Source organism: Trachypithecus francoisi, unplaced genomic scaffold (assembly GCF_009764315.1).
Source record: "Trachypithecus francoisi isolate TF-2019V2 unplaced genomic scaffold, Tfra_2.0 Lachesis_group18, whole genome shotgun sequence".
Lineage (NCBI taxonomy): Eukaryota > Metazoa > Chordata > Mammalia > Primates > Cercopithecidae > Trachypithecus > Trachypithecus francoisi.
Genome location: NW_022681463.1, coordinates 16,877,351 through 16,902,436, shown reverse-complemented (window position 1 = coordinate 16,902,436; position 25,086 = coordinate 16,877,351). Strand labels below are relative to the sequence as shown.

At 45.9% G+C, this 25,086-nt stretch overlaps 1 protein-coding gene and 1 long non-coding RNA gene across 4 annotated transcripts in view; one reads left to right on the top strand and one right to left on the bottom strand.

Moving 5' to 3' along the window:
* The window catches only part of FARP1 (FERM, ARH/RhoGEF and pleckstrin domain protein 1), a 314,718-nt gene that overhangs the window by 269,734 nt on the left and 19,898 nt on the right, over nt 1-25,086 (top strand). For all 3 annotated transcript variants that reach the window (XM_033177386.1, XM_033177385.1, XM_033177387.1), the window contains exons 14-17: nt 3,218-3,405; nt 4,696-4,785; nt 6,140-6,273; nt 18,810-18,888. In XM_033177386.1, the coding sequence (XP_033033277.1) occupies nt 3,218-3,405; nt 4,696-4,785; nt 6,140-6,273; nt 18,810-18,888 (491 nt within the window). The remainder of the gene's footprint in view (nt 1-3,217; nt 3,406-4,695; nt 4,786-6,139; nt 6,274-18,809; nt 18,889-25,086) is intronic.
* LOC117063581 lies at nt 20,701-24,576 on the bottom strand. Its single transcript, XR_004428995.1, has 3 exons — nt 22,381-24,576; nt 21,978-22,106; nt 20,701-21,823 (listed from the first exon to the last, which is right to left on the bottom strand). It is a non-coding gene; the product is annotated as an uncharacterized LOC117063581 (long non-coding RNA).

The following is a 25,086-nucleotide window of genomic DNA, read 5'->3' as shown; positions in this document are numbered from 1 at the left end:
GTCACCAGTTTGTACAGACTGTTGTCACACACCCTGGCTCAAAGTCAAAAGAGAATTTTAATTACTTATCAAGCTGCCAAATTCTACTAATTGCCCCCTTGTCAGCATATTTCATTAATTGCTGAAAGGTAAATGAGTTACATATTTTGTTTGGACCATGTCACCTATACATTTTCAAAGCCTCGGGTTATTTATCTTGCAAGGAGAGAAAGGGCCTCTTCTCCACAGATGCAACTCAAATAGCAAAACTAAACTGAGTTTCATGCCTTTCCCTTCCTTAAAATGCTGATAAATTTCTAGACCAGACTGCTTGATATTTATTGGCTTATTGGTCTTGCTGTTTAAACACACCCATCGCCCTTTCTTTCTTAGGCCCTATAAGCAAAGCTGGAGTAGTGTCTTGGGAAAAGGCCAACTGATCACCCTAATTTTGTCATTCCAAGTCTGCAGAGCACACATATTAAGTAGTTGTTACTGACATCTTTAGGCTACATGAGTGAAATGCAGCAAGCCTTCCTCCAGCAGCCTGTGGGCTGATCCTGAGCTGTTCCCTGCTTTAGGTACACAGGTGACCCTGAAGCTCCCACTCAGCCCTCTGTTTTCTGAATCCTGTCTCCTCTGGAGCACAGCGGGGAGTCTTCCAAATCCAGCTGACTGAACCGTGGCACACCTTCTTGGCAGGGCAGGCTCTCTCCTGGAACCATAGTCTGTTACCTTGTTTCTTCCAACTGCTCTGTCCCCTAAATATGAGTGTTCCCAGGTGCAGTGCAGCAAGGGGGCTCGCTCTTGGCCTCTGAGGGTGGAGGTGGCCGGATCGGAGTGTGCACACCTTACTTGTCCCTTGCCCCAAGTGGCAGTTCATTTCCTGTCTGTTGCCGAATGCTGTCTAGGGCCTGCTAGTTGCTATTTCCTTGCCTCTGCTCCACTTCCCACTGGCCTTCTAACTACCTTTCATTCTCGGCTCCAACTCTTTCAATGATGAGGCGAATGCTTTTTCTGTTCCACGTCACTGCAAAGTCAAGGTCCAGCATGCTCTCACTTATAACTGCCTCCCCCGATCTCACGCACAGTGCGAGAGCTGAAGGTAAGCCCCGAATGTTGCCAGATGATGGTGGACGAATAAAAAACAACTCTCCAACAGCAACTCACAAATGCATGAAATGTTTTAACCTCTAGACAGACTGCCAGAATTTCTCTTTTCTATTTCCTATTTGTAGTGATAACATTTTTCTTTTTGTGTTTTTTTTTTAAAGAATAGTGTAGTACCTTGAAATAACTGCAGTTCTAACTCATTGTCACCTTTTCTGTTTGACAAGTTCCACTTCCTTTGCAATTATTGTATTTAGTTGTGCACTAGTGTCAATAAAATTGACATTTGTGAAGCAATTTCTGGCCTTTTTCTCCGGGGTTTTCTGGGTCTGGTGGTGTTTCGGGTGATGGGGTCTTTGTCTAACACAAGGCTTCATTTTAGTGAGGTATATTAAAAACAGGATTTAAAAGCAGAGGGATTTTTAAAATGCGAGCTTACTGAATCTGCCTTTTCCTCACATTTGCTAACCTTGTTATCCAAGGATCATTGCACTAACCAGTAGTCCCTGGGCAGGACCTCTGCCTTTTGTCATTCTCCAGGTACAGTGGTTCCCCCTCCACTGTGTTGGCGGTGCCGCTGACTGCTCAACCTGGCACCAAGGGTGGGGGCTGGTGGTGGTTTCTCCAGGGTTCGTTTATACTGGGATCAAATTCACCACCCTTACTTCATCAGCTCCATTCTAGGTAGGCTGTTGTATCTTGTAATTCCAAAATGCACATGCATGACTCCAGAGGGTGAGAACAGATGACAGGAAAATGGGGGTGCTCCCAGAAAACCGCCCTCCCCCTTTGCCCTGAGAGATCTTTAGCGTACCAAGTAGCAGCGAGCCTGAAACTGCAGACTGAGAAATTGAGAAAGCTCTGACTTTGTCTTTCCTTATCATGGTAGTAGACAGGACTACAGGTACTTTAACTTTGCTTACCTCATATTATCTCTAGCAAATCTGCTTTATTAGTATAAATATAAGTGGTAGGCAAAAACACTTAGAAGTATATTCTGAAACATCCCATGTAGTTTCAGTGGGTTGAGATACAGATATTTGCAAAAGTATATTGGCAAAGAGTATCCTTGTATATATCATCTCCCTTGGCTGACTCATAGCGGGTAATATGTACTTTTTTTTTTTTTTTTTTGAGAAGAGTCTCACTGTGTCATCCAGGTTGGAGTGCAGTGGCACGATCTCAGCTCACCACAACCTTCATCTCCCTAGTTCAAGCAATTCCCCTGCCTCAGCCTCCCAAGTAGCTGGGATTACAGGTGCATGCCACCACGCCCAGCTAATTTTTTTGTATTTTTGGTAGAGACGGGGTTTCACCATGTTGGCCAGACTGGTCTCAAACTCCTGACCTCAGGCAATCCGCCTGCCTGGGCCTCCCAAAGTGCTGGGATGGCAGGCGTGAGTGACCGCGCCTGGCCACATTTTCGTCTTACTTACTATGATATCCTTTATCCAGGACTCATGGTGCCCTGTCACTTTTGTCTCATAAAGGGAAACGGTGATAATAAAATGACGTCTGGTTTTGCGTGTTGAAGTGATCACATATGCCTGTAATGTGATGCTAGTGTTTCTGTCCCAAACAGTGAGAGACATGGAATGACATCACCAGGTATAACAAGCTCGCTTCTGTTCTTTGTAGAATGGGGAGTTGCTCGACCTTTCTGTTAGCTGTGACCCATTGTTACGGGACGTAGTGTGTCCTAAGTACACCAGTTGCTTAGATGCCTGTTAGTCTAGTTCTATTTTCTAATCATTTCCCCATGTCTCATTGTGACATAGACACTGTGTCTTTCTTGAGTAATTCTTAGAAATAAGCAGTAGTTGGGAGATGAAATTCCTATTTTGGGATACACTATGCTCTTCAGCTATTTTAATTGCTATCTAAGCAGAGTTCTCTTATCTTACAATTAATTACATAACAGAGGCTCCATTGAATTATTCATGCTATCTTTATTAAGGCAGCTTTGACTTAGGAAAAAAACTAGAAAATAAAGAATCGCTTTAGGTTTGCCATGGGGGGTAGTCAAAGTTCTTACAATTTGAAAAAGGTGAAAGTAGTGAATAGAAATCAGGTCCCAGAAAAAATTACCTTTTTTTTTTTTTCTTTAAAACTTCTCATCCCCAAACAGGCTCCCTGACTGGCAGCCCTCACCTTTCCGAGCTGTCTGTGAACTCGCAGGGGGGAGTGGCCCCTGCCCACGTGACCTTGTCTCCCAACCTGAGCCCGGACACCAAGCAGACCTCTCCCTTGATCAGCCCACTGCTGAATGACCAGGCCTGCCCCAGGACGGACGATGAGGATGAGGGCCGGAGGAAGGTACGGGGCCGAGGGCTCCCTCGCGTGTGTGACTGTGTGTGCACGTGTGTTTGTGTGTATGAATTTTAAACATTGGAAAATATACATAAGAGCAAAGGTACCATGTGAGCCATTTTCAGTTGTACAGTTCGGTGACATTAAGTACGTTCATGTTGTCGTGCCACTGTCCCTACCATCCATCTCCAGAACTTACTTTCCCAAGCAGAACTACATCCATTCATCACTAGCTCCTCCTTACCCCTCCTGCCAGCCCCTGGCACCCCCATTCTACTTTCTGTCTCTATGAATTTGCCTACTCTAGGTACCTCTTATAAGCAGAATCATCCAGTATTTGCCATTTTGTGACTGGTTTATTTCACTTAGCATTCTGTCTTCATGGCTCATCCGTATGTAGCACAGGTCAGAACTGCCTGCCATTTGAGGGCTGAGTGATGTCCCGCTGTGTGTATAAACCACACTTTGTTATCCGTTCCTCTGTTAATGGACAGTCATGCAGTTCCCACCTTTTGGCTGCTGTGAACATGAGTGTCCAGGTATTTGTTTGAGTCTCTGCTTTGAAGTCTGTTGTGTGTACACCCAGCAGGGGAGTCAGGTGGACTCCTATGAGAAGAGGGCAAAATGGTGGACAACAGGCAACCTCCTTGCACTTACTGTTTAAAGAGAAAGCAAGGCTGGATGGCCGGCCTGCTCCACAGTGGGGCTGGCTGTCCACCTGACTGACAGCCGCCAAGGGAGTTCAGGCCGATGATGCCACCAGCTTATCTCACCCCTGTCCCTTTAGACCCAGCTACCATGTGTTCCCACAATGTAACTTCCATGTCATGAACACCAACTCCGCTAGCGGACATAGGATGAGACAGTTCCTTTTTTATGTATTTCCTTTGCCTAATTTGAGTCCTTTTGCTGATGGTAACTTTTACCGGGAAGGAAACCTTCCTAGACTATATTCTCATCATGGAAATCCATTATCTTAGCCTAGCTCCTCCTCACATGAAAAGAAGAGTAATTCTTATTTATTTTCTTAACACAAAAAGGAGAATACATTCTTATTTATTCTCTTAACACGAAAAGGAGAATACATTCTTATTTATTCTCTTAACACAAAAAGGAGAATACATTCTAATTTATTCTCCTAACACAAAAAGGAGAATAACTAAGAATTTTATTTCTCATTGATACCAGCTAACAAAAGATCCCAAGTTAGTAATATATCACTTTAATGAGGATATTCTCCGAGACATATACTCAAAAATGATTGTTGTGCCTTGTTTCTTTGGCTGGGTTTTGCAGAGATTCCCAACTGATAAAGCATACTTCATAGCTAAGGAAGTGTCCACCACCGAGCGAACGTATCTGAAGGATCTCGAAGTTATCACTTCGGTATGTGCGGTATTTCCCCAAAAGCATTCCGTTACATGATTTATCTCAGTTAATACTCAGCTCTATAGGGGAGGCTGGAGCTAATGAAATGTTGGATTCCCTGACTTCATGTGAAAGGATTGTGGTCCTAGGGTATAGAAATTAAATGCTAATAGTATATTTAATTGGGAATATATGCTATAACGTTTTTCATAATGATGATTTTCAAGTGCAAAAGAAGGAAGTTTCTGAGGTAGAGAAAATTAAAATTAAACGTTTTACTGTCTGTGTGCACCAGCCCAGAACATTTCGTGTTTTGCCCATTGCCAAGTATAACTGCTGATTTTTGCTCACGGGAGACCTTGGAGGTGAACAGGAGATTCATTTTATCTTTGATAATAAATTGGGCCTTGTCAGCAAAATCTCCCAGAAGACTGCCTTTTTTATTTTAATCAGCCCTGCTCAGTCTTTTTTTTTTTTTTTTTTTTTTGAGACGGAGTCTCGCTCTGCCGCCCAGGCTGGAGTACAGTGGCCGGATCTCAGCTCACTGCAAGCTCCGCCTCCTGGGTTCACGCCATTCTCCTGCCTCAGCCTCCTGAGTAGCTGGGACTATAGGCGCCCGCCACCGCGCCCGGCTAATTTTTTGTATTTTTAGTAGAGACGGGGTTTCACTGTGGTCTCGATCTCCTGACCTTGTGATCCGCCCGCCTCGGCCTCCCAAAGTGCTGGGATTACAGGCTGCTCAGTCTTGAAAACAAATTCCGGGCATTGCAGATGTCTTCCTGACCCCTGGATTCTGTGAAAGCATTCGCCAATTGGGAGGGAAATTGGGGTCAGTGAGTTTCTGTTCCTCTGGGCTGTGGACTTTGTTAGGCCCTGGACAGGTACTTACTAAGCATCGTGCACCCAGCTCACCTCAGCGACAGGAGCGACTTGGTGTGAAGGCTGTGGCTTTATTCCCAGGTTTGGCCACCTTCATGCCCAGTGTTTTAACAAAGGAACAGAGATGGAAGTTCTTAAAGGAATGACGCACAGAATACTCAGTGGCCATAAATTAGTGGTTATCCAGTAAATTGGCCAGAATGGAGGTTTTGATTCAAGGAGTTCCCCATTTAAGAGATTTCTCCCGGCTTAAACAGTCAATGGGTAGCAAACTTCAGAAAGCAGTAATATCCAGATGGTTGCTTCTTACCCCATCTAAGGAAAGAAAGGGGAAGCAGTAAGGCCTGGGCAGCCCCGTGTTCCTGAAATGCCAAGAACCTTGCAGGAAGCCCTGGCTCCTCCCAGTGCATTGGGCTGCATGTGACTTCTGGAGAACTGCAGACACTCGCCATTGATCTTTCCACCTGTAAGTGCATCGTCTTCTTATTTCCAGTGGTTTCAGAGCATGGTGAGCAAGGAGGACGCCATGCCAGAAACGCTGAAAAGTCTCATATTCCCGAATTTTGAACCTTTGCACAAATTTCATACCAATTTTCTCAAGGAAATTGAGCAACGACTTGCCCTGTGGTGAGTACATTTCTACTTCCCAGTTACATTTCTCCCTCCCTCTTTCTCATGTTATTTTTATGTTGTTGTCCCTGGTAAGCAGCAGGCAGGAACAAAGATGAAAGGCAGGAAACTGGCTTAAAACAAACCAGCCTTCAAATGATTTTCAGTGAAATCCAACATGCATTTAGATCTCACTTACAGTTTCTTTCCTTTGGCTTGCAGTTCTTCAAGATGGATTTTTTACCTCTCTTACGATGATTATATGATTATCACAAAATAAAAACAGTAGTTACTTCTGGAGGGGCAGTAGGGTTTATAAAGAGTAGGGGCTTAGGAAGGCTTTGAGGGATGCTGGTAATATTTTACTGGTGCTTGCGTTAAGTCATTTATGAAGTACATATATGCCTTGTGCAGTTTTCTGTATTCTACTCCAGTGTCTAAAACATGCTTTGAAAAACGGATCTATGTAGCATGTGCATGCGCGCACACACACACTTTTACCTTACCTTGAATTATAAGGATCTGTTTTAATACATGAAATGCCATTTGAACAAAGACATCCAATGAATAATTAAAATAATAGAAATGACCTAAGTGTCCATCAATAGCAGATTGGTTAAAAATAATCTTGGCCGGGCGCGGTGGCTCAAGCCTGTAATCCCAGCACTTTGGGAGGCCGAGATGGGCGGATCACGAGATCAGGAGATCGAGACCATCCTGGCTAACACTGTGAAACCCCGTCTCTACTAAAAAACACAAAAAACTAGCCGGGCGAGGTGGCGGGCGCCTGTAGTCCCAGCTACTCGGGAGGCTGAGGCAGGAGAATGGCGTGAACCCGGGAGGCGGAGCTTGCAGTGAGCTGAGATCCGGCCACTGCACTCCAGCCCGGGCAACAGAGCGAGACTCCGTCTCAGAAAAAAAAAAAAAATAAATAATAATAATAATAATAATCTTAAGCCTATCCATTAAATACCAGATGAAACATTAATGTGGGAGAAGAGGGAGGTACAAAAAACAGGAAAAGCTTTGTGGACTGTCACATTGCAGAATCTGCTACACTTTTACCTAAAATAGAAGGTTTTGTAGATAATTCCTATGGCAGTTTTTTAAAGACAATTATATGGAGAGAGACACATGGGGAGTTGATTGTCTACTAAACATGCATTTGAAAAATGCCAGGAGAAAATAGCAAAAGGTTTTTGGCAGAAATAGAACCCGTTATGGGCTGTATCCTCACTACCAGTGAGAATTTGGTTTGGAGTGGCCTCCGGGGCCCTCAGTGACCATAGGGCCTGAAGGAGCCCTGTGTAAGGTTGTCCTGCCTCAGGTGATGCCAGATTGCAGCATTCAAGTGTCAGTTGAATAGCTAAGCAGAGCTGCTTTCTGTGTTGTGAAGCCGATACGCTGGGGCAGCGGGAGCTCTCTGATCCCCCTAAGTGATGTCCGACTTTGTACATTTTTTATACCTGGAGGATAGTTCATGTGCAATTCTCCTTCCCTTGAGAGAAGGAGGTGGCAGGCGTGACTGAGAGGCCCCAGTGGGGAGAGCACAGCCAGGAATGGAGAAATAATAGGTACAGAGTCAGCCTTGCTGGAAATGGGAAAAATTGAAAATGCCACGTTATCTAGAGTCTTGATATTATGAATATAAGAGAAATGTCACTTTTCAAAATTAAAAATAAAAATTTGGCCGGGCACAGTGGCTCATGCCTGTAAATCCCAGCACTTTGGGAGGCCGAGGCAGGAGGATCACTTGAGGCCAGGAGTTCGAGAGCAGCCTGGGCAACATAGCAAGACCCTGTCTCAACAAAAAAAATACTTAATTAACCAGGCATAGTGATGCAAACCTGTGGTCCCAGCTACTGGAGAGGCTGAGGCAGGAGAATCACTTCAGCCCAGAAATTCAAGGCTGCAGTGAGCTATGATTGCACCACTGTGCTCCAGCTTGGGTGACAGAGCAAGACCCTGTCTCTAAAATAAAAATAAAAATTCTACCAAATGTAACTTTACCTTCCCAAGCTTGACCTAGAACCTTTCACGTGTGTTCTGCCTCGTGTCTCATCAGTCATACAAAGTTGAATGATGCTCTCATCATCGGGTCAAAGACCTTACAACTCTGGAGAACCCATTTGGCAGTTTGTTCTCTGGCCAGCGAGACATGTGTTCATACCGTCTTAGGCAAATCTTCCTGGAGGCTCACGACATCTTGAGCTGACGTCACTATAGCAGTCTCAGTGCATGTGGCAGTTGATTTAATAAGGTTGGAGAGGCCACACATAGGAAATGTCATCAGTTTGCAGTACCCTAAAAGCCCATCACGGCGGCTTCAGCTGGCTTCCCCATTGGAGGATGCCACCAGAGAGAAATGCAGAGAGCTGTCTAATACAACTCATTTTCGGAATAAATGCCACATGCGTGCATGGATCTTCCATGACCACGAGTCGTCACCTTATCTGTGAAAGAGTACTGAGTTGCTTAAAAAGCAGTTGATATAATTTGATTCCCAGAGGGTTTTCAGTAAAGTATCTTTCTAAGATCCATAATTTAACCCATGTTTTACAGAAAGACACCAGAAGCATGTAAAGTTCTCAAAGCTAGAGAGAAAGCAGATAGTCAACAAGCAGCTCCATCAGTGGGACCTGCAGTAGCCTTTCAACACTAGACCCAAACCAAATACACAACACTGGTCAGGGATCATTGGAAAGGGCTGCAGTGAAGTTCAGCTAATCAATTACTCAAGAACATGATGAGGAGGACCTGGCGTGGCAGGAGTTCCAAGGCAAAAAGGCTGAGTGTGAATGAGTTTAGTATGAGCCATAGACCAACACAGAGAGAAACCAGTGTCCCTCTAGATCTGCACCTCTCAACATTGGCTCCTCGTTGAAGTCACCTTGATCAGCCTGATATAACCCAGCCCTGTTACCTCAGAGTCTCTGAGGGGTAGAACCAATGCATTGGTAGTTTCTAAACTTCCCAGGTGATTCCAAAGTGTAGTCAAGGTCAAGAACATTTGCCCTAAAAGGCCTCATTAAAAAGAGCCCAGAACCTGGAAAAGGATGGCTCCTTCAAAATTCAAACTTCGGCACTCTCGCAGAACACTACACCACACTCAGCTTTCACGTGTGAAATGGGATGAGAATGCATTCTATTATAACAAAATGACTGGATGAGAAGAGACTTTCAAAAGCGTGATGGCTCCTATCAGGTACCTGCAGTCCGGTCCTGTGGAAAAGGGCATACGCATCTTCTTAGTGGAATCAGAGGACAAAATTGAAACAGTGAAGTGAATTTCCCAAGAAGCACAACATCTGAATACAGAAAAGGATTTCCGCAGCCTCAGAGCAGCATGGCAGTGAGCGTCTGCCTTGTGAGGTCAGGAGCTCCTCCACCTCTGGGGTGCTCCAGCAGAGACTGACTGTGCATGTCCAGACAGGATTTACTGTGGAGCAAAACCCCAAACCTGGCAGTACCTCAGAGTCACTGGGCGTGGGAACTAGAAGGGGCTTTGAAAAATGCAGATTGCCAGGCCCTGTCCAGTGCTCTTGAATCGGAACTTTAGGAGTGAGACTTAGGAATCTGTTTTTTAAGTACTTCTTGGGGTGATCATGATGAATACCTCTTCTGCAACAACCAACCCTGCGGTGCCTCTGACAGTCCTTACACTCTATGATTCCTTGGTTTGCATGTCACAGACGGGTTATAACTCTTGCTGCTTTAGTCTACAAGCAATGCATGAAGGAATATATGAATGAATGAATGAGTAGGTGAATGTGTGAGTGGCAGGCTTTGCCCATGGGGGACTTGTACTCTCAAAGGAGGAGGCAGGCACATAGGGCACAGAGGGCCGGGTCCTCTCGCAGGTGTGGGTGTCACATCCAGGGTGGGCATGGAGCGTCGCTGCCAGTTCTGTCCCTGAGGACACACATGGGCCATCACTGCCTATGCAGAACAGGCAATCCTCTGGCTGAATCTATTCAGTGAGAAGAATGGGTCACAGGGAAGTTTATTAAGAAAGGCTTCACCCTGGCTACTGAATGACAAACTGCACGTGTGTGTGTTCAGTGCATGTATGTGTACCCACGCCTTTCCTCACATTGCCGTGATACAGGAAGCACAGGTTGGCTCCTGTCGATTAGGATGGGTAAGATCCGAATTTGAGGTCACACCCCTGCTGTGAGGGTGTGTTAAGCTGTAGGTGTGGGCCTTGTTGAACCGCATTTCCTCCTGGGTGAAATGTGGATGGCATCTCCCATGCAGGGTGTTACGCAAATGGCAGTGTCTGGAAAGGACTTAGTATACTGCACTGCACAGAGAAAGCAGGGAAGCTGATCATTTTTAAAAAATAAACTTTTTATCTGGAAATAATTATTTGGAAATAATCCCAGAGAAAAGTTGCCAAGACAGCAGTGTTTGTATATGGTCTGCACCCATCCTCTTCCCATTAACATCTTATGTCGCCATAGGAGAGTCGGCAAAACTAAGAAAACAACGTTGGTACGTTATGTTAACTAAAGTGTAGATTTTATTCCATGATAATATTTTCAATGATTATCATTAATGGAAAGAGATCTAAAGTATAATATACACCAAAATTTCCCCAGAATTTGGTACATAAGTGATCTAGTGAGTGTGACTTTCCCTTCGCAGTCCTGCATGAGACTGCAATATACTTCCATCAACAGTGGGGAAATTACAGGGCAGAGAAAGTCTCAGGAAGTTTTCCGGAATAATTAGGCTGAAGCTCAGTTCAGCAAACACACCTGCTGCCCCTTTCCAAATGTCACCTTCTCCTGAGTAAACACATATGAGAAGGAGGACGCCCAAGGCCTGCTTCTTGCTGGCAAAGCCACATTACCTGCTTTCTTCAAAAACAAAGATTACTGGTTTGGTGAGTTCTAATAACTTCAGGAGTTCTTTTCCTTGTGAAGGCAAGAACAGTTCACTCAGCTGTTCAAATGAGTTCAGAGAGAGCCACTTAACAACCTTTGGCATGCAGTCAGGACTCCCAAATGCCAGCCCTGAGGTGACAGGCAGAGGCTGAGTGCAAGGTGACCAGCTGGGTTCCCCGAGATGGATGGAAGGCCTGCTTTGCTACAGGGTGCCTTGGTAGATTCTGCAGGGTACAAAACTCCACTTATAAGCCAACTGGGAGCTGGAAGACAGCAAGCAGTCAGTCATACAAAGGGGCCCTCAGAATTGGCTATGGGGTGCACACAGTTTTCATGGAGGATCAGCTGAACGTTTTAGGAGAAACTTTGGCCAGAGTCACGTGCAAAGCATGCAGGAGACTGGCTAGGAGGATCAGACTGACTGAATGTTGAGATATCACTGGGCTGCCAGGGCTCTGTGGGACAGCAAGGAAAGAGGGGAGGCCACCTAGAGTTTTGAACACAGTGAGCTCAGAGGATGGTCATGAAAATGGGAGGGAAATCAAGCCAGGAAGAAGCATACAAATACGATAAGGGAAGATGAGCTTGCTTTGGGAACGATAATTTTGAGGGCCCATGATAAAGTGCTCCAGACAGTTGGAAATGTGGGTCCTACGCTTGGGAAGGAAATGAGGGAGAAAGGTGTAGATTTGGAAGTTATCCACAAGAAGAATCAGATCTTCAAGGAAGAGAACATTGAGAAGAAAAGAGAGCCGAGGGCAGAATCTTCTTGACTATACCTTTATCGACTATTTATGGAAAGCAGCTTGCTTTCCATAAATGTAGATCATGGCAGCATAAAAACCAGCAAAAGAAACAGAAGAGGCCACCAGAGGTTTGGAAGAAAAAAAAACACACACACACACGGGGGTGGAGGGTCCAGAAGACAGCAGGTTTTGGAAAATGGCAGCCAGGAGGGCAAGGATGGTTTGACGAAGGTAGTTCCTGGTGTACAGGAGCAGACTTCAGGCAGGAGGAAGTCCTGCAGGGGTAAGAGATGTGAGAAGGGCATCCTGAGGGATTGGAGAGCCCTCCAGGGCAGAGAGGGGGCTCTTTCTGGGATGGGACACTCTCACAAGCTGCTGTCAGGAGTTTCACAGGGGGAGCAGGATTGTGTTGCTTTGACACCGGTGACTGAAGTGCAGATGACTGAGCAGGTCAGAAAATTATTTCACTGCCCAGAAAAATGGAGCATCTTTATAGAAGCACCAGTGAGCCATCATAGAACAAAAATGAATTAAATACTTTTCTTATTCTATCAGCTCTCTGAAGCTTCAAGTATTTGTGCCAGGTATCATTAAAATAAAAATCATAAGGGTTCCTTAGAAAACTAAGCACAGAATTACAATAGGATCCAGCAGTTCCCCTCCTCAGTATGTGCCCAAAGAACTGAAAGCAGGGACTCCAGCAGACGCTTGTACGTCAGTGTTCATAGCAGCTTTATCCACAGTAGCCAAAAGGAAGAGGTAACCCAAATGTCCATTGACATGAGTGGCTAAACAAAATGTATGATGGAATATCCTTTTATTTATTTGTATTTTTATTAGTTTTTTAGAGACAAAAATCTCACCCTGTTGCCCAGGCTGGAGTGCAGTGGTATGATTATAGATCACTACAGCCTTGAACTTCTGGCTTCAAGCAATCCTCCCACCTCAGCTTTTCAAAGTGCTAGGATTATACGCATGAGCCATCACACTTGGCCTTGTTTCCTTTTTAAGCATGAGTAAAATTGCATGTTTGTTTGTTGTTTTGTTTTGTTTTGAGATGGAGTTTGCCTCTGTTGCCCAGGATGGAGTGCAGCGGCATGATCTTGGCTCACTGCAACCTAAGCCTCCCAGGTTCAAGCAATTCTCCTGCCTCAGCCTCCTGAGTAGCTGGGATTACAGGTGTGCACCACCACACCCAGCTAATTTTTGTAGTTTTAGTAGAGAAGGAGTTTTGCCATGTTGGCCAGGCTGGTCTTGAACTCCTGACCTCAAGTGATCTGCCCGCCTTGGCCTCCCAAAGTGTTGGGATTACAGGCATTGAGCCACCACGCCTGGCCAGATTCCATGTTCTTAAGCATAGCTTGGAACTCGTTTTTCTTGGATTTTCTGCCTTATTCATGACTATGTAGCTCACAGTGCTTTGAGAGCAAGCTGTTTCCCTGAGACAAATGAAACTGTTTTTCCAATTGCCAGAATTTGCAGGTGGATTTCTACTAGAAGACACTTGAGAGAAAGCACTCTCCAGGTCACTAGACGCCTCTGACATGGCTCTTCTCTTCTACTGTATTTTAGTATGTGCCCTGTTGGCAACAGGAATGATACCGGGGCTCACCTGGGTGCTATCAAACCTGCCCTTGACTGGGTTGTCACTTTTGGTCCTCTTTTTCAACTCGACCTGGTGGTAAACCTTAGGAAGGCAAGAAAGAAACCATAGAAGGCCGGGCGCGGTGGCTCAAGCCTGTAATCCCAGCACTTTGGGAGGCCGAGACGGGTGGATCACGAGGTCAGGAGATCGAGACCATCCTGGTCTACACAGTGAAACCCCGTCTCAACTAAAAAAAAAAATACAAAAAACTAGCCGGGCGAGATGGCGGGCGCCTGTAGTCCCAGCTACTCGGGAGGCTGAGGCAGGAGAATGGCGTAAACCCGGGAGGCGGAGCTTGCAGTGAGCCGAGATCGCGCCACTGCACTCCAGCCTGGGCGACAGAGCGAGACTCCGTCTCAGAAAAAAAAAAAAAAAAAAAAAAGAAAGAAGCCATAGTTTTGAGCAACCTAAAAGTGTAATTGACAGACTTGAGGGTGGCTGAGAATGGGAGGGCTTCTGTCTTCTGTGTTTCCCGTGCGGCGTCCCCGGCCCATTGAAGATGCCTGTCGCACAAATGTCGTCTTGACAAGTAGGCATGTGAATTAATGCTAATTAAAATGCTAAGAAAATAATAATAATAATAATAATGAAATAATGAAAAATCCACATATATCACATGTGGCTGATACATATGTCATTCATGATATATTAGGTCGGGCGCAGTGGCTCACAGCTATAATCCCAGCACTTTGGGAGGCTGAGGTGGGTGTTATCACCTGAGGTCAGGAGTTCAAGATCAGCCTGGCCAACATGATGAAACCCCGTAAAAATAAAAAAATTAGTTGGGTGTGGTGGCACGCGCCTGTAATCCCAGCCACTCGAGAGGCAGAGGCAGGAGAATCACTTGAACCCAGGAGGCAGAGGCTGCAGTGAGCTAAGATCGCACCACTGCACTCCAGCCTGGGTGACAGAGCGAGACTCTGTCTCAAAAAAAAAAAACAAACTATATGTATATACACACACACACACACACACATACACACACACACACAGTTACTTTGGCTAATTTGTTTGCTTTTGGAACCCAGCCACCCTCCCCACCCCATATATTAATGTAGGGTCCGTCTGTTCCCACTTACTCATTTCACACTATGCTTTTCGCTTACATAGACTCACAAACATACATAATTTCATACTTTTTTTCCATTTAGAATCAGAGACTGCAGGGAGTAGTGAGGACAATGATGTGGTGTTGGTGTTGCAAGTGAAGACTAAAAGGCTTCAAAAAAAGATCGTTTTCGGGGTTGAGTGAGCATCTAGAGATAGAGCCAGGGGACGAAAATGAGCCGTTGAACTCCAAGCTGCACTGCTGGCGTGTGTCCTCTGAGGAGATGGTTCTCATATTGTGGCAAGGAGAGATGGGGAGAGCTGGGTGATGAGTAAACACCCTTGGGTTTACATTGGGCCCTTGGGATATGCAGCGTGCCAGTCACTGCCCTCTTTCATGGTTAAGGAATCTCCCCAGGTACTTCACTGCAGCCTGGCCAAATGTTACTACTTTCCAGAAAACACGCCCTCTCAGAGGGAGCCCATGCCCTGGGGCTCATGATGCTTTAGAGGAGAGCTGGGAGGTGGTGTTGCCACCAAGGTCACCAGCACACTGTGAAGTGTTTCTCTGATGTTCTTTTTTTGTTTGTTTTTTGTTGTTGTTGTTGTTGTTGTTGTTTTGAGACGGAGTCTCGCTCTGTCACCCGGGCTGGAGTGCAGTGGCCAGTTCTCAGCTCACTGCAAGCTCCGCCTCCTGGGTTTACGCCATTCTCCTGCCTCAGCCTCCTGAGTAGCTGGGACTACAGGCGCCCACCACCTCGCCCGGCTAGATTTTTGTATTTTTTTTAGTAGAGACGGGGTTTCACCGTGTTCGCCAGGATGGTCTCGATCTCCTGACCTCGTGATCCACCTGTCTCGGCCTCCCAAAGTGCTGGGATTACAGGCTTGAGCCACCGCGCCCAGCCTCTCTGATGTTCTAAATGGGCTTTATGTTGACCCTGCATTTGGGGAGGTGAATAAGAGGGCTAAGTATTGATTGATCGTGGCTGGCTTTGCCCCTGCCTGCGACGACAGCCTGCACGAGTGTTTCTTGGCAGTCAGAGACAAAACTCCTACAGGCTGTCCTTCTGCCTCCTCTTAGGGAGATGATGGGCAAAACACGCACAGTCCACCCTTGGAGACAACCTTGCTGTTGGTCAGCGGCCCACCCACAGTTGGTCATTTTCATGTCCTTTTCTTCTTCCTTGCCGTCAGTCAGTCTGCTGCTGAATGCTCACATTGTGGTGAGTGAAGTTTTGATATGAGGTCAGGAAGACCTGAAAATTTCATGAAGTGTGTGAGTATGTGTTGAGTCCTTTGCTGAGGTGACGTGTAGTGGCTCCTGGGAGTAAGTTAATCACATTGCACAGGTCAGAATTGAGCATCCAGGCAGCTTCTTAGCAGACTTACATGGTTTTCCTAAGTGAAATTGTCAAAAGAATTTTCGTCTTTGTTGCTGTGTGGTAATTACGCAGGCAACAAATATGTGGCCCTGCCTTGCAGACAAGGACCCCTTTCTTGTGAGGTTAACATCCGGAGGACGTGGTGGAAGAGTCAGAATTCCTTTTCATGTTGTTGATAATCCAGTGACCTTTTAGCTGTTCATAATAGAAGGAACACTTCGGCTTTATAGATTTGGAGGTAGTGACATGGAGAGGAAGTAAAACCATGAGGATATTTCTAGATGGGCAGCAGGAATTTGAATGTTGCCCCCAGTCCCTGGGGCTGTGTCCTGTGTATTTGGAACCAAGCAGGGCTGGGACTTGCTATGTGACCTGAGGTGGGGACAGAACGAGACGAGAAAGACAGATGTGTTGTACTGTTTGCAGTGACTTCAGAGGCCCCCAGCCTGTACTCACCACATCACGTAGAGCTGACCCCTTTACGATTAGGCATCTGCATCTTCCCAGCCACACAAGGGTCTGATGGTGTCAACCCAGAGCCATCTCTACCATGAAAGATGCTGGGGACTTAGAGAGATATGGATGTGGGAAGGAAGGTTCTTTCAAGTTTGGAGTTTTAACATCAGTAGATAATAAATAGTTGGCAAAAGAACAGAGGAAGTGAAATAGATGACATCTGGCTTCCATCTCATGCCCCACTGCCCTCACCCAGCATCCTCTTCCCAGCCCTTCATTTTCTCTTGAATGGGGGTGTGTGTACGAGAGAGAGGGTGTTGCTTATTACTAATGGAAGCCAGAATCCTCCTCATTTCTTCCCCCGAAATCCAGACTCTCACTAGAATATCTAAATGATATCCTCTGAACTTAAGTCCTTTGTTTCTGTATGCTCTCAAATGGCAGATCCATTCAAAAAATTCTGGGGCCAATTATTTAAGTTCCAGATAACAAGGCCAGGCAGTGTGGCTCATACCTATAACCCCAGCTGAGAGGCTGAGGCAGGTGGATCACTTGAGTCCAGGAATTCAAGGCCAGCTTTGACAAAATAGACCCCATCTTTACAAAAAAAAATAAGCTGGCGTGATGGTGCACACCTCTAGTGGCTGCTCAGGAGGCTAAGGCAGGGAGATGGCTTGAGACCAAGAGTTTGAGGCTGCAGCGAGCTGTGATGATACCACCACACTCCACCCTGGGTGACAAAGCAAGACCCCATAGCTTAAAAAAAAAAAAAAAAATTAAAGAAAATGGAGGAAGAGGATTTGGTGTTGGAAATAAGATCCTAAAATCTGGAACATCTTATGTTTGAGATACAAGATGTGGGGTCATTCGCATGGAGCGTTCTGAATGGTCTAAGAAACGCATTACCTGCATCAGCCATGGTTTGGCATCATGAACTGATATTTCGTCATGAACTCCTATTTGCCATGGGGCAAATAGGAGGGCTTGTATAGGAAGAAGTAGAGGGTGAAAAGAGAGGACCACCAAAGGACTCCCAAAACACACAGATAGCTTGGGAGCAGCCTGAAGAGGTGGCCACGAGAATTGAACGGTTGGCCTGAAGAGAAATGAGGGAGTCTGGAGAGGAAAGCTTCCCCTAGCGGTTGAGCTTGGAGGGCCATGCAGTGGGGCTGAGCAGCCCGGAAAGCCCGAATATAGGAGGAGGGGAGATGAGCTCTGGTGGTTCAGAGGCTAATGGGCCATCTTCCCAGAACCTTTTTAGGAGAGCGGTGGGGAGAGATTTGTTTAATTAGCAGAGGAGCAGTACCAGTGAAGGCAGCTAAGAGAACGCAAAGGACTGAGTATGCTGTGCTGGGGGAAGAAAACTGACCAGGTTGAAGACTACTAGTACACAGGGCAGGAACGAAGACCCAGGAAGGAGCTGGGGAGCCTGGGGGTGCTCTCTTTTCTTTCATTTTAGAGAAGCTTCATGGTCCCCCAGACACGTTGGGTGCTAGACAGCAAAGCTGTGGGCACTTTCAGTGAGGTTTGGGGTACACATACACCTTTCCAATGGCTCACTGATCAACGCAGAGAGAAATATAAAAACATGGATGGCAGCGAGTATTTATTAAGTACTGTCCATGCACCGGACACCGTGCATAGTTAATTACAGGCATGAGCCCTTTTAGTCCTCATAGAAACCCTCTACGGCAGGTACCACTATCACCCTCATTTTACAGTGAAGGAGACAGAAGCATAAAGCAACGATGAACTTGTCTGGTATCTGTTATCACGAGGTGTGAACTCACACAGGAGCCAGCTCTAGTTTCCCAGGCCACGCACCTAACCGTTATGCCAGTGCATAGCTGCCGACTTTCCCATCAATGAGAAAGGAATTTCCCAGAGACAATTAAAACATGGTTTTCGGTGTTTTAGACATGAAGCTTTGGGGCTGAGTCTTGCTTCCTGCAGGTGTCTAGCAGTACCCATCTCTAGGATAGAATCTGTTTACAAGCCACTTACTGCAAATGATCTCTGTGCTGACCTAATGATGCCAAAATCACCCAAGTGTGGATGGAAAAAAATTAATATAAAATCAAACTCCAGTGTGCAGATGGGTAGAGTAAAATAATTAAACCAAATTAAAAGGATCGGAAATTGGTTCTCTCTTGTCTCTTTCAAAGCGTAAGTGGAATTCTTTGCAGGATGAGTGGGGTAATTTCCAAGTCTCCCTCCAACGGTAACATTCCGTGACTCCATAAGAAGTTCAGGAGAGGTCCAGGAGATGTCTGGGGAGGGGTGATTGGAAAGAAAGCAGTAGGCTGATATTTGTAACCCAGGACTGGGCCTCTTCTGGTCATGTCACTACTAACGCTTTGCATTTCCAACCCTTTGCTTGTGCTCTCAGGGAAGGCCGCTCAAATGCCCAAATCAGAGATTACCAAAGAATCGGCGATGTCATGCTGAAGAACATTCAGGGCATGAAGGTGAGCTGGTTGAGATGTGGGTGGAGCAAGTTCACCGAGGAAAATCGAGCGGGGCTGCTGTGGGTGTAGGCCATAAGCCATTTCCATCAGTGTGCATCTCCTGATTTGACTGTCTACACCAAGCTTGTCCAACCCACCGCCGACCAGCCGCGTACAGCCCAGGACGCCTTTGAATGTGGCCCAAAACAAATTCATAAACTCTTAAAACATTATGAGATTTTTTTTTTTTGGTGATTTTTGGGTTTTTTTGTTTTGTTTTGTTTTGTTTTGTTTAGCTCATCAGCTATCATTAGTGTTAGTGCATTTTATGTGTGACCTAAGACAGTTATTCTTCTTCCAATGTGGTCCCAGGAAGCCAAAAGATCGGACACCCCTGGTCTAATCTAAGGCACAACAGGAAGATGGCTGTTTGGCAAACCCTTCTCCAGCCTTTCTAGATACTTTTATTTCAAAGCATGAATGAAAATCCAATCACTTTAGTGAAAGCATTTTTAGTAGGTGTTTTGTTTGGAAAGTTTTGCATTGTACCCAAAACAACAAGTGTTTTCTGGGAATGGATGATTCAAAACCTCAAAAAAAAAAAAAAAGAAGGCGTAGACAAACATTGTCTGAACATTTCGTTTTCAGCCAGTTGTTTTGGTTTCTTAATAAGCATGACACAAATGTTAGATTCAGAGCTATGCAGGTGTTTCAGTAAATTCTATGACTTTAAATCAGTGTACGAGGCAAATATGGTTTTTTTGTTTTTTGTTTTTTGGTTTTTTTTGGTTGGTTGGTTTTGTTGTTGTTGTTGTTTTTGAGATGGAGTTTCACTCTTGTCGCCCAGGCTGGAGTGCAACGGCACGATCTCAGCTCACTGCAGCCTCTGCCTCCCAGGTTCAAGCGATTCTCCTGCCTCAGCTTCCCGAGTAGCTGGGACTACAAGTGCGTGCCACCACGCCCAGCTAATTTTTGTGTTTTTAGTAGAGACAGGGTTTCTTCATGTTAGCCCGGCTGGTCTCAAACTCCTGACCTCGGGTGATCCACCCACCTTGGCCTCCCAAAGTGCTGGGATTACAGGCATGAGCCATCATGCCTGGTCGCAAATATGTTTTTAATCATCCAGCAATATCTACAATGAATGACATAAAAGTGAAAGTATATCCAAATAAGTCAATAAACATTAAACTAATACTCTACCACATTCAAAAAATCTGCCCCATCTCTTATATCAGAAATTTTCCTTTTTTTGTTTTCATTTGACTCCATTAACAATTCTTTTAACATACAATGTTTTAATTCACACAGCATGTCTTTTGAATACACCTGTACTCACATTTTAAAGCAATCTTCCTGAATCTCAACTGCCCAGAGCCTGTATGACAACCTTAAAAACTAACAACTGCCCCGAGAAGCTAGCAACCCCCTAAAGAAGGTGCTCATACTGCCCCCATTTTAGTCCATCCATCCACCCGTCCATCCACCCAGTGCTAACTGAGCATCTACTATACACAGGACACTCATAGAATGAAATTACCGTTAGGGTTTGTCTTAACTCCCATGAACCTAGCTAAGTGGGTTGGTGTTTAGTTTTTCCCACTAAAATAATATATCTCAGCCGGGTGTGGTGGCTCATGCCTGTGATCCTAGCAATTTGGGAGGCTAAGGTGGGAGGATTGCTTGAGCCCACAAGTTTGAGACCAGCCTAGACAACATGCCAAGACTTTGTCTCTACGAAAAATAAAAAACATTCGCCAGGAGTGATGGTAAGTGCCTGTAGTTCCAGCTACTCAGGGGGCTGAGGGGAGAGGATCACTTGAACCCAGCAGGTTGAGGCTGCAGTGAGCCATGATCGCACCACTGCACTCGAGCCTGGGCAACAGAGCAAGAGCCTATCTCAAAAATAAGCAATAAATAAACAAAGATGAATCTCATGAGAGAGAGACAAGGGGAGGAGGGTCAGGGGGGTGGCACAGAAAAGATAGGATCAAATGCCACTCAAGAGATTTCCTGTCAATCTCTTTCTCTTAACAAAGACCACAATAACACTGACTGAATCCTGAGGTATTGTTTGTTTTTTCACTGTGTTCAAACAGCAACCCTTTGCAATTTGGGGCAATACCAGAGAGAGGCCGTGGGAGTGATCAGGGTTGCAGAATCCTATGCAAAAAAGAAAAGCAAGAATTCCCTAAGGTGTTCCACAGCCACAGTATTTTGAATGGCATGAGCTACGGCTGAGGCACAACATTCAGACAGAAGGATAACAGACATCTTTTCCACTTTCCATGGGAGTTTCTGAAGTTAATGTATTTTATCTTTCAAAGCAATTTTAGCTTTATAGAAAACTTGAGCAGAAAGTACAGAGTTCTTATGTTCTTCGCTCCACCCCCAAACACACAAGTTCCCCAGCTATTAGCCTTTTGCACTGGCTTGGTGCACTTGTGGAAACTGATGAACCAATATTGACAAGGTTGACCATTAGGGCTCTCTCGGTGGTGTACATTCTGTAGGTGTTGACAAATTATAATGACAGGGATCCACAGAACAGTTTCCCTGCCCTAAAACTCCTCTGGGCTCCACTTATTCATCCCCCTTAGATGCCCCCAAATCCCTGGCAACCACTGATCTTTTACCATCTCCATAGTTTTGCCTTCCAGATGTCACATAGCTGGGATCAGACAGGATGTAGTCCCTGCAGACCAGCTTCATTCGCTTCTCAGAAACGTCCTTTTCCCTCTCTTGTGTAACATGACGCTGTTTCTGTTGTTCTCTTCCATCTTTTCCCTCTTTTCACATGCTCTGTACTTTTTCTCGCGCTGTTCTGGTTTCTCAGCTCTTCTCCCCGTGTTCCTCGATCTGAGATCACAGCTCCCCAGGGGGGCGCCCTCTTCAAGGAGGCTCGGACTCTGGTGTGGGCCTTTGGGGACAGCAGCAGAGTTGCCAGGCTCTTCCCTACCTGCAGGGACAGTCCCCAGGGTGGCGCCGTTCAGCAAGTGTCCTTCATGGCTTCTCCAGGTTGTATGCCAACTCCCACCGCTGCTTTCCCGCAGAGGCTGACATCCCACCTTCCCCTCCGCTAACCCAGCGCAGAAGACCACCTAAAAATACACCTGATTTCCGCTCCTGGCATTATTTCTCCTCGGTCTGGGGAGCTGGCATTTCTGCATTCAGCCAGCTTCCTCTGCTGTGCTGGCATCTCAGGAGTGTGCTGATGCCATGAGCGTTTATAGCATGGAGCTCTTCTCTGTGCAAGCAAAATAAAAATAGATGGAGAGGCTGTAAGAGCCACTGGCAGCCTTTTTGAGAAGTTAGTTGTGGTTTTTTTAAATTGCTGTTTTTATTGTTTTAAAGAATTTTTAAAGCATGGGGGGGCACATAAAGCATGGGGGGGCACAGCCGAAGTTTCCAGAAATGTGAGAAGCCCAGGCCAGCACTGTTGTCCAAATGCTTAGAGTGTTCTCAAGCCTATAGTGTCTTTCCCACTCCACTCCCACCCCCGACCTGTGCACTCACCTGCTGTCATCAGTCTCAGCCTGATTGGCTCTTCCCAGCCTCTGCACACAGGAGTGAGGTCACACAACCAAGGGAGGGTAGTCCGGGGTCTTTAACCACCTCCAGAGAATCAGAGACACCCAAATCAGGATCTCCAGCCCACGCTGTGAACGTCCACCTGCACACATCCATCCAGACACACAAAAGCACTTGGAAATCAATGCAAAGAAAGGGCCTTTCATCCTGACCTTTACCTGCTTTGCAAGTGGGGACCTTCATTCCTTCCTGTATCGCCTGTCTCTCCAAGCTTCTACCACCTATACCTCCTTCTCACACTTCTACCACTTTGCTCCTCCTGGCTCTCTGTTTTCTTCCTGCTAGGCGACCGGGCCAGCTTCCCAATGAGTCACCTCCCACCGACCCAGCCTCCCAACACACTACTTATATGATGGCTGGAGTCGCTGTTTATACAACACAAAACTGACTGCGCAAAGCCCTCCTGGTTCTCCGTGGTTTGGAGAATGCAGTCCAAACTTTAAACCTAATGAAGAAAGCCTCTACTCTAGTCCTAGGCCATCGTTCCAGACCCTGCTCCCAACCCTTCACCTTCTACCCTGCCTTCCGGCCACCGCCAAGTCATGTGTTCTCCCAAGACCCCTGCCTTGGCCTGGGTGTGCGTTGCTTCGTTTGCTCTTTAGTATGTACAGGGAAGACCTTTGGACACCCACTGCATATGGCAGGCCCCAAGGATGTGACAACTTGCCAGGATGTTACGACGTGATGATGCCCTCTCTCAAAATCAAATAGGGGACCACAGGTGTGATAGCATTGCACAGAGCGACACACACGTGCACGCACATGCACACACACACGAGCGTGTATAACTGGTGCAATCTGAATAAGCTCTGTGGGCTGTACCAATGTCAGTTTCCTGGTGTTGATATTGTACTGTAGTTTTGCAGGATGTCACCATTGAGGGAGGCTGGGTGAGGGGTGCACAGTCCCTCCCTGTATGTTTCTTTGCAACTTCCTATGAATGTCTATGTCAAAATAGAAAGTCATGAAATCAACCCAGCAGGGAGGCTGTGTGATAAGGGCTGATGTGGACAGGCACAGCAGTGAGTGCAGGAGGATGATGTGGACAGACACAGCAGTGAGTGCAGGAGGATGATGTGGACAGGCACAGCAGTGAGTGCAGGAGAATGATGTGGACAGGCACAGCAGTGAGTGCAGGAGGATGATGTGGACAGACACAGCAGTGAGTGCAGGAGGATGATGTGGACAGGCACAGCAGTGAGTGCAGGAGGATGATGTGGACAGGCACAGCAGTGAGTGCAGGAGGATGCAGGAGCACAGAGCAGGGCAGGCCCTGGAGTAACCCCGAGGGATGGAGGGTCCTCAGCAGTGCGCATTGTGGACAGAGGCTCTGGGTGCAAGAGCGTGGTGCATTTGAGCGCAAGGTGGTCAGTGGGTGGCTCAGGGTGAGTGGCAAGCATCAGTACCAGAGAGGTCAGAGGGATTCCGGCCTAAGAGGAGTCTGTTGAGTGGCATTGTGGAAAGTTCATTCAGGGGGCTCAACTCACAGTGAAGTGGAAGGGGCTGGAGCCCACGCAGCAGTGGACGATGCCAGACCGGAATGAGAACAGTGACCATGGGAAGGAAGACAAGAGCAGGTCCCACATTTTCTGGAGGACAAATTGATAGGACTTGGGGATGGGTTCAGACAAGGAAAGAATGTGGAGTATGCCCCAGGTTTTAATGTCCTGAGTACCTGGTTGGTGGTGGTGCCCATTCTGAAGTTAGAGAAGAAACACGGGGCCCCAGGTGAGGCAGGAGGAAGTGGGTGTCTGGACGGCCTATGTTTCCAGCTCTTTCCGGGGCATGTGTGTGGAGAAGCCACTGAGGTTGGGCCATAGCCTGGATGAGAAATCTAGGTCTGGTTCTGTGTTTTCCTCTCTGACTTGGGCTACCGCCTGTGCCAGATACTACCATAGGCTTTTCTATAAAAACAAGTCAATTACAAAAAGCTTTCATCATTTTATGTCTTTTATATGTATAGACAGACATGTATACAAATATACACCCACATACATGATAGAAAAATCTAGATTTTGGACCGGGCGTGGTGCCTCATGCCTGTACTCCCAGCACTTTGGGAGGCCAAGGTGGGAGGATCACTTGAGGCCAGGAGTTTGAGACCAGCAGCCTGGGCAACATAGTGAGACCCTATCTCTCTCAATATATATATACGTATATATGTGTGTGTGTATACGTATATATACGTATATATGTGTGTGTGTATACGTATATATATACGTATATATGTGTGTGTGTATACGTATATATATACGTATATATGTGTGTGTGTATACGTATATATACGTATATATGTGTGTGTATACGTATATATACGTTATATGTGTGTGTGTATACGTATATATATACGTATATATGTGTGTGTGTATACGTATATATATACGTATATATGTGTGTGTGTATACGTATATATATACGTATATATGTGTGTGTGTATACGTATATATATGCGTATATGTGTGTGTGTATACGTATATATATGCATATGTGTGTGTGTATACGTATATATATGCGTATATATGTGTGTGTGTATACGTATATATATGCGTATATATGTGTGGTGTATACGTATATATATGCGTATATGTGTGTGTGTATACGTATATATATGCATATGTGTGTGTGTATACG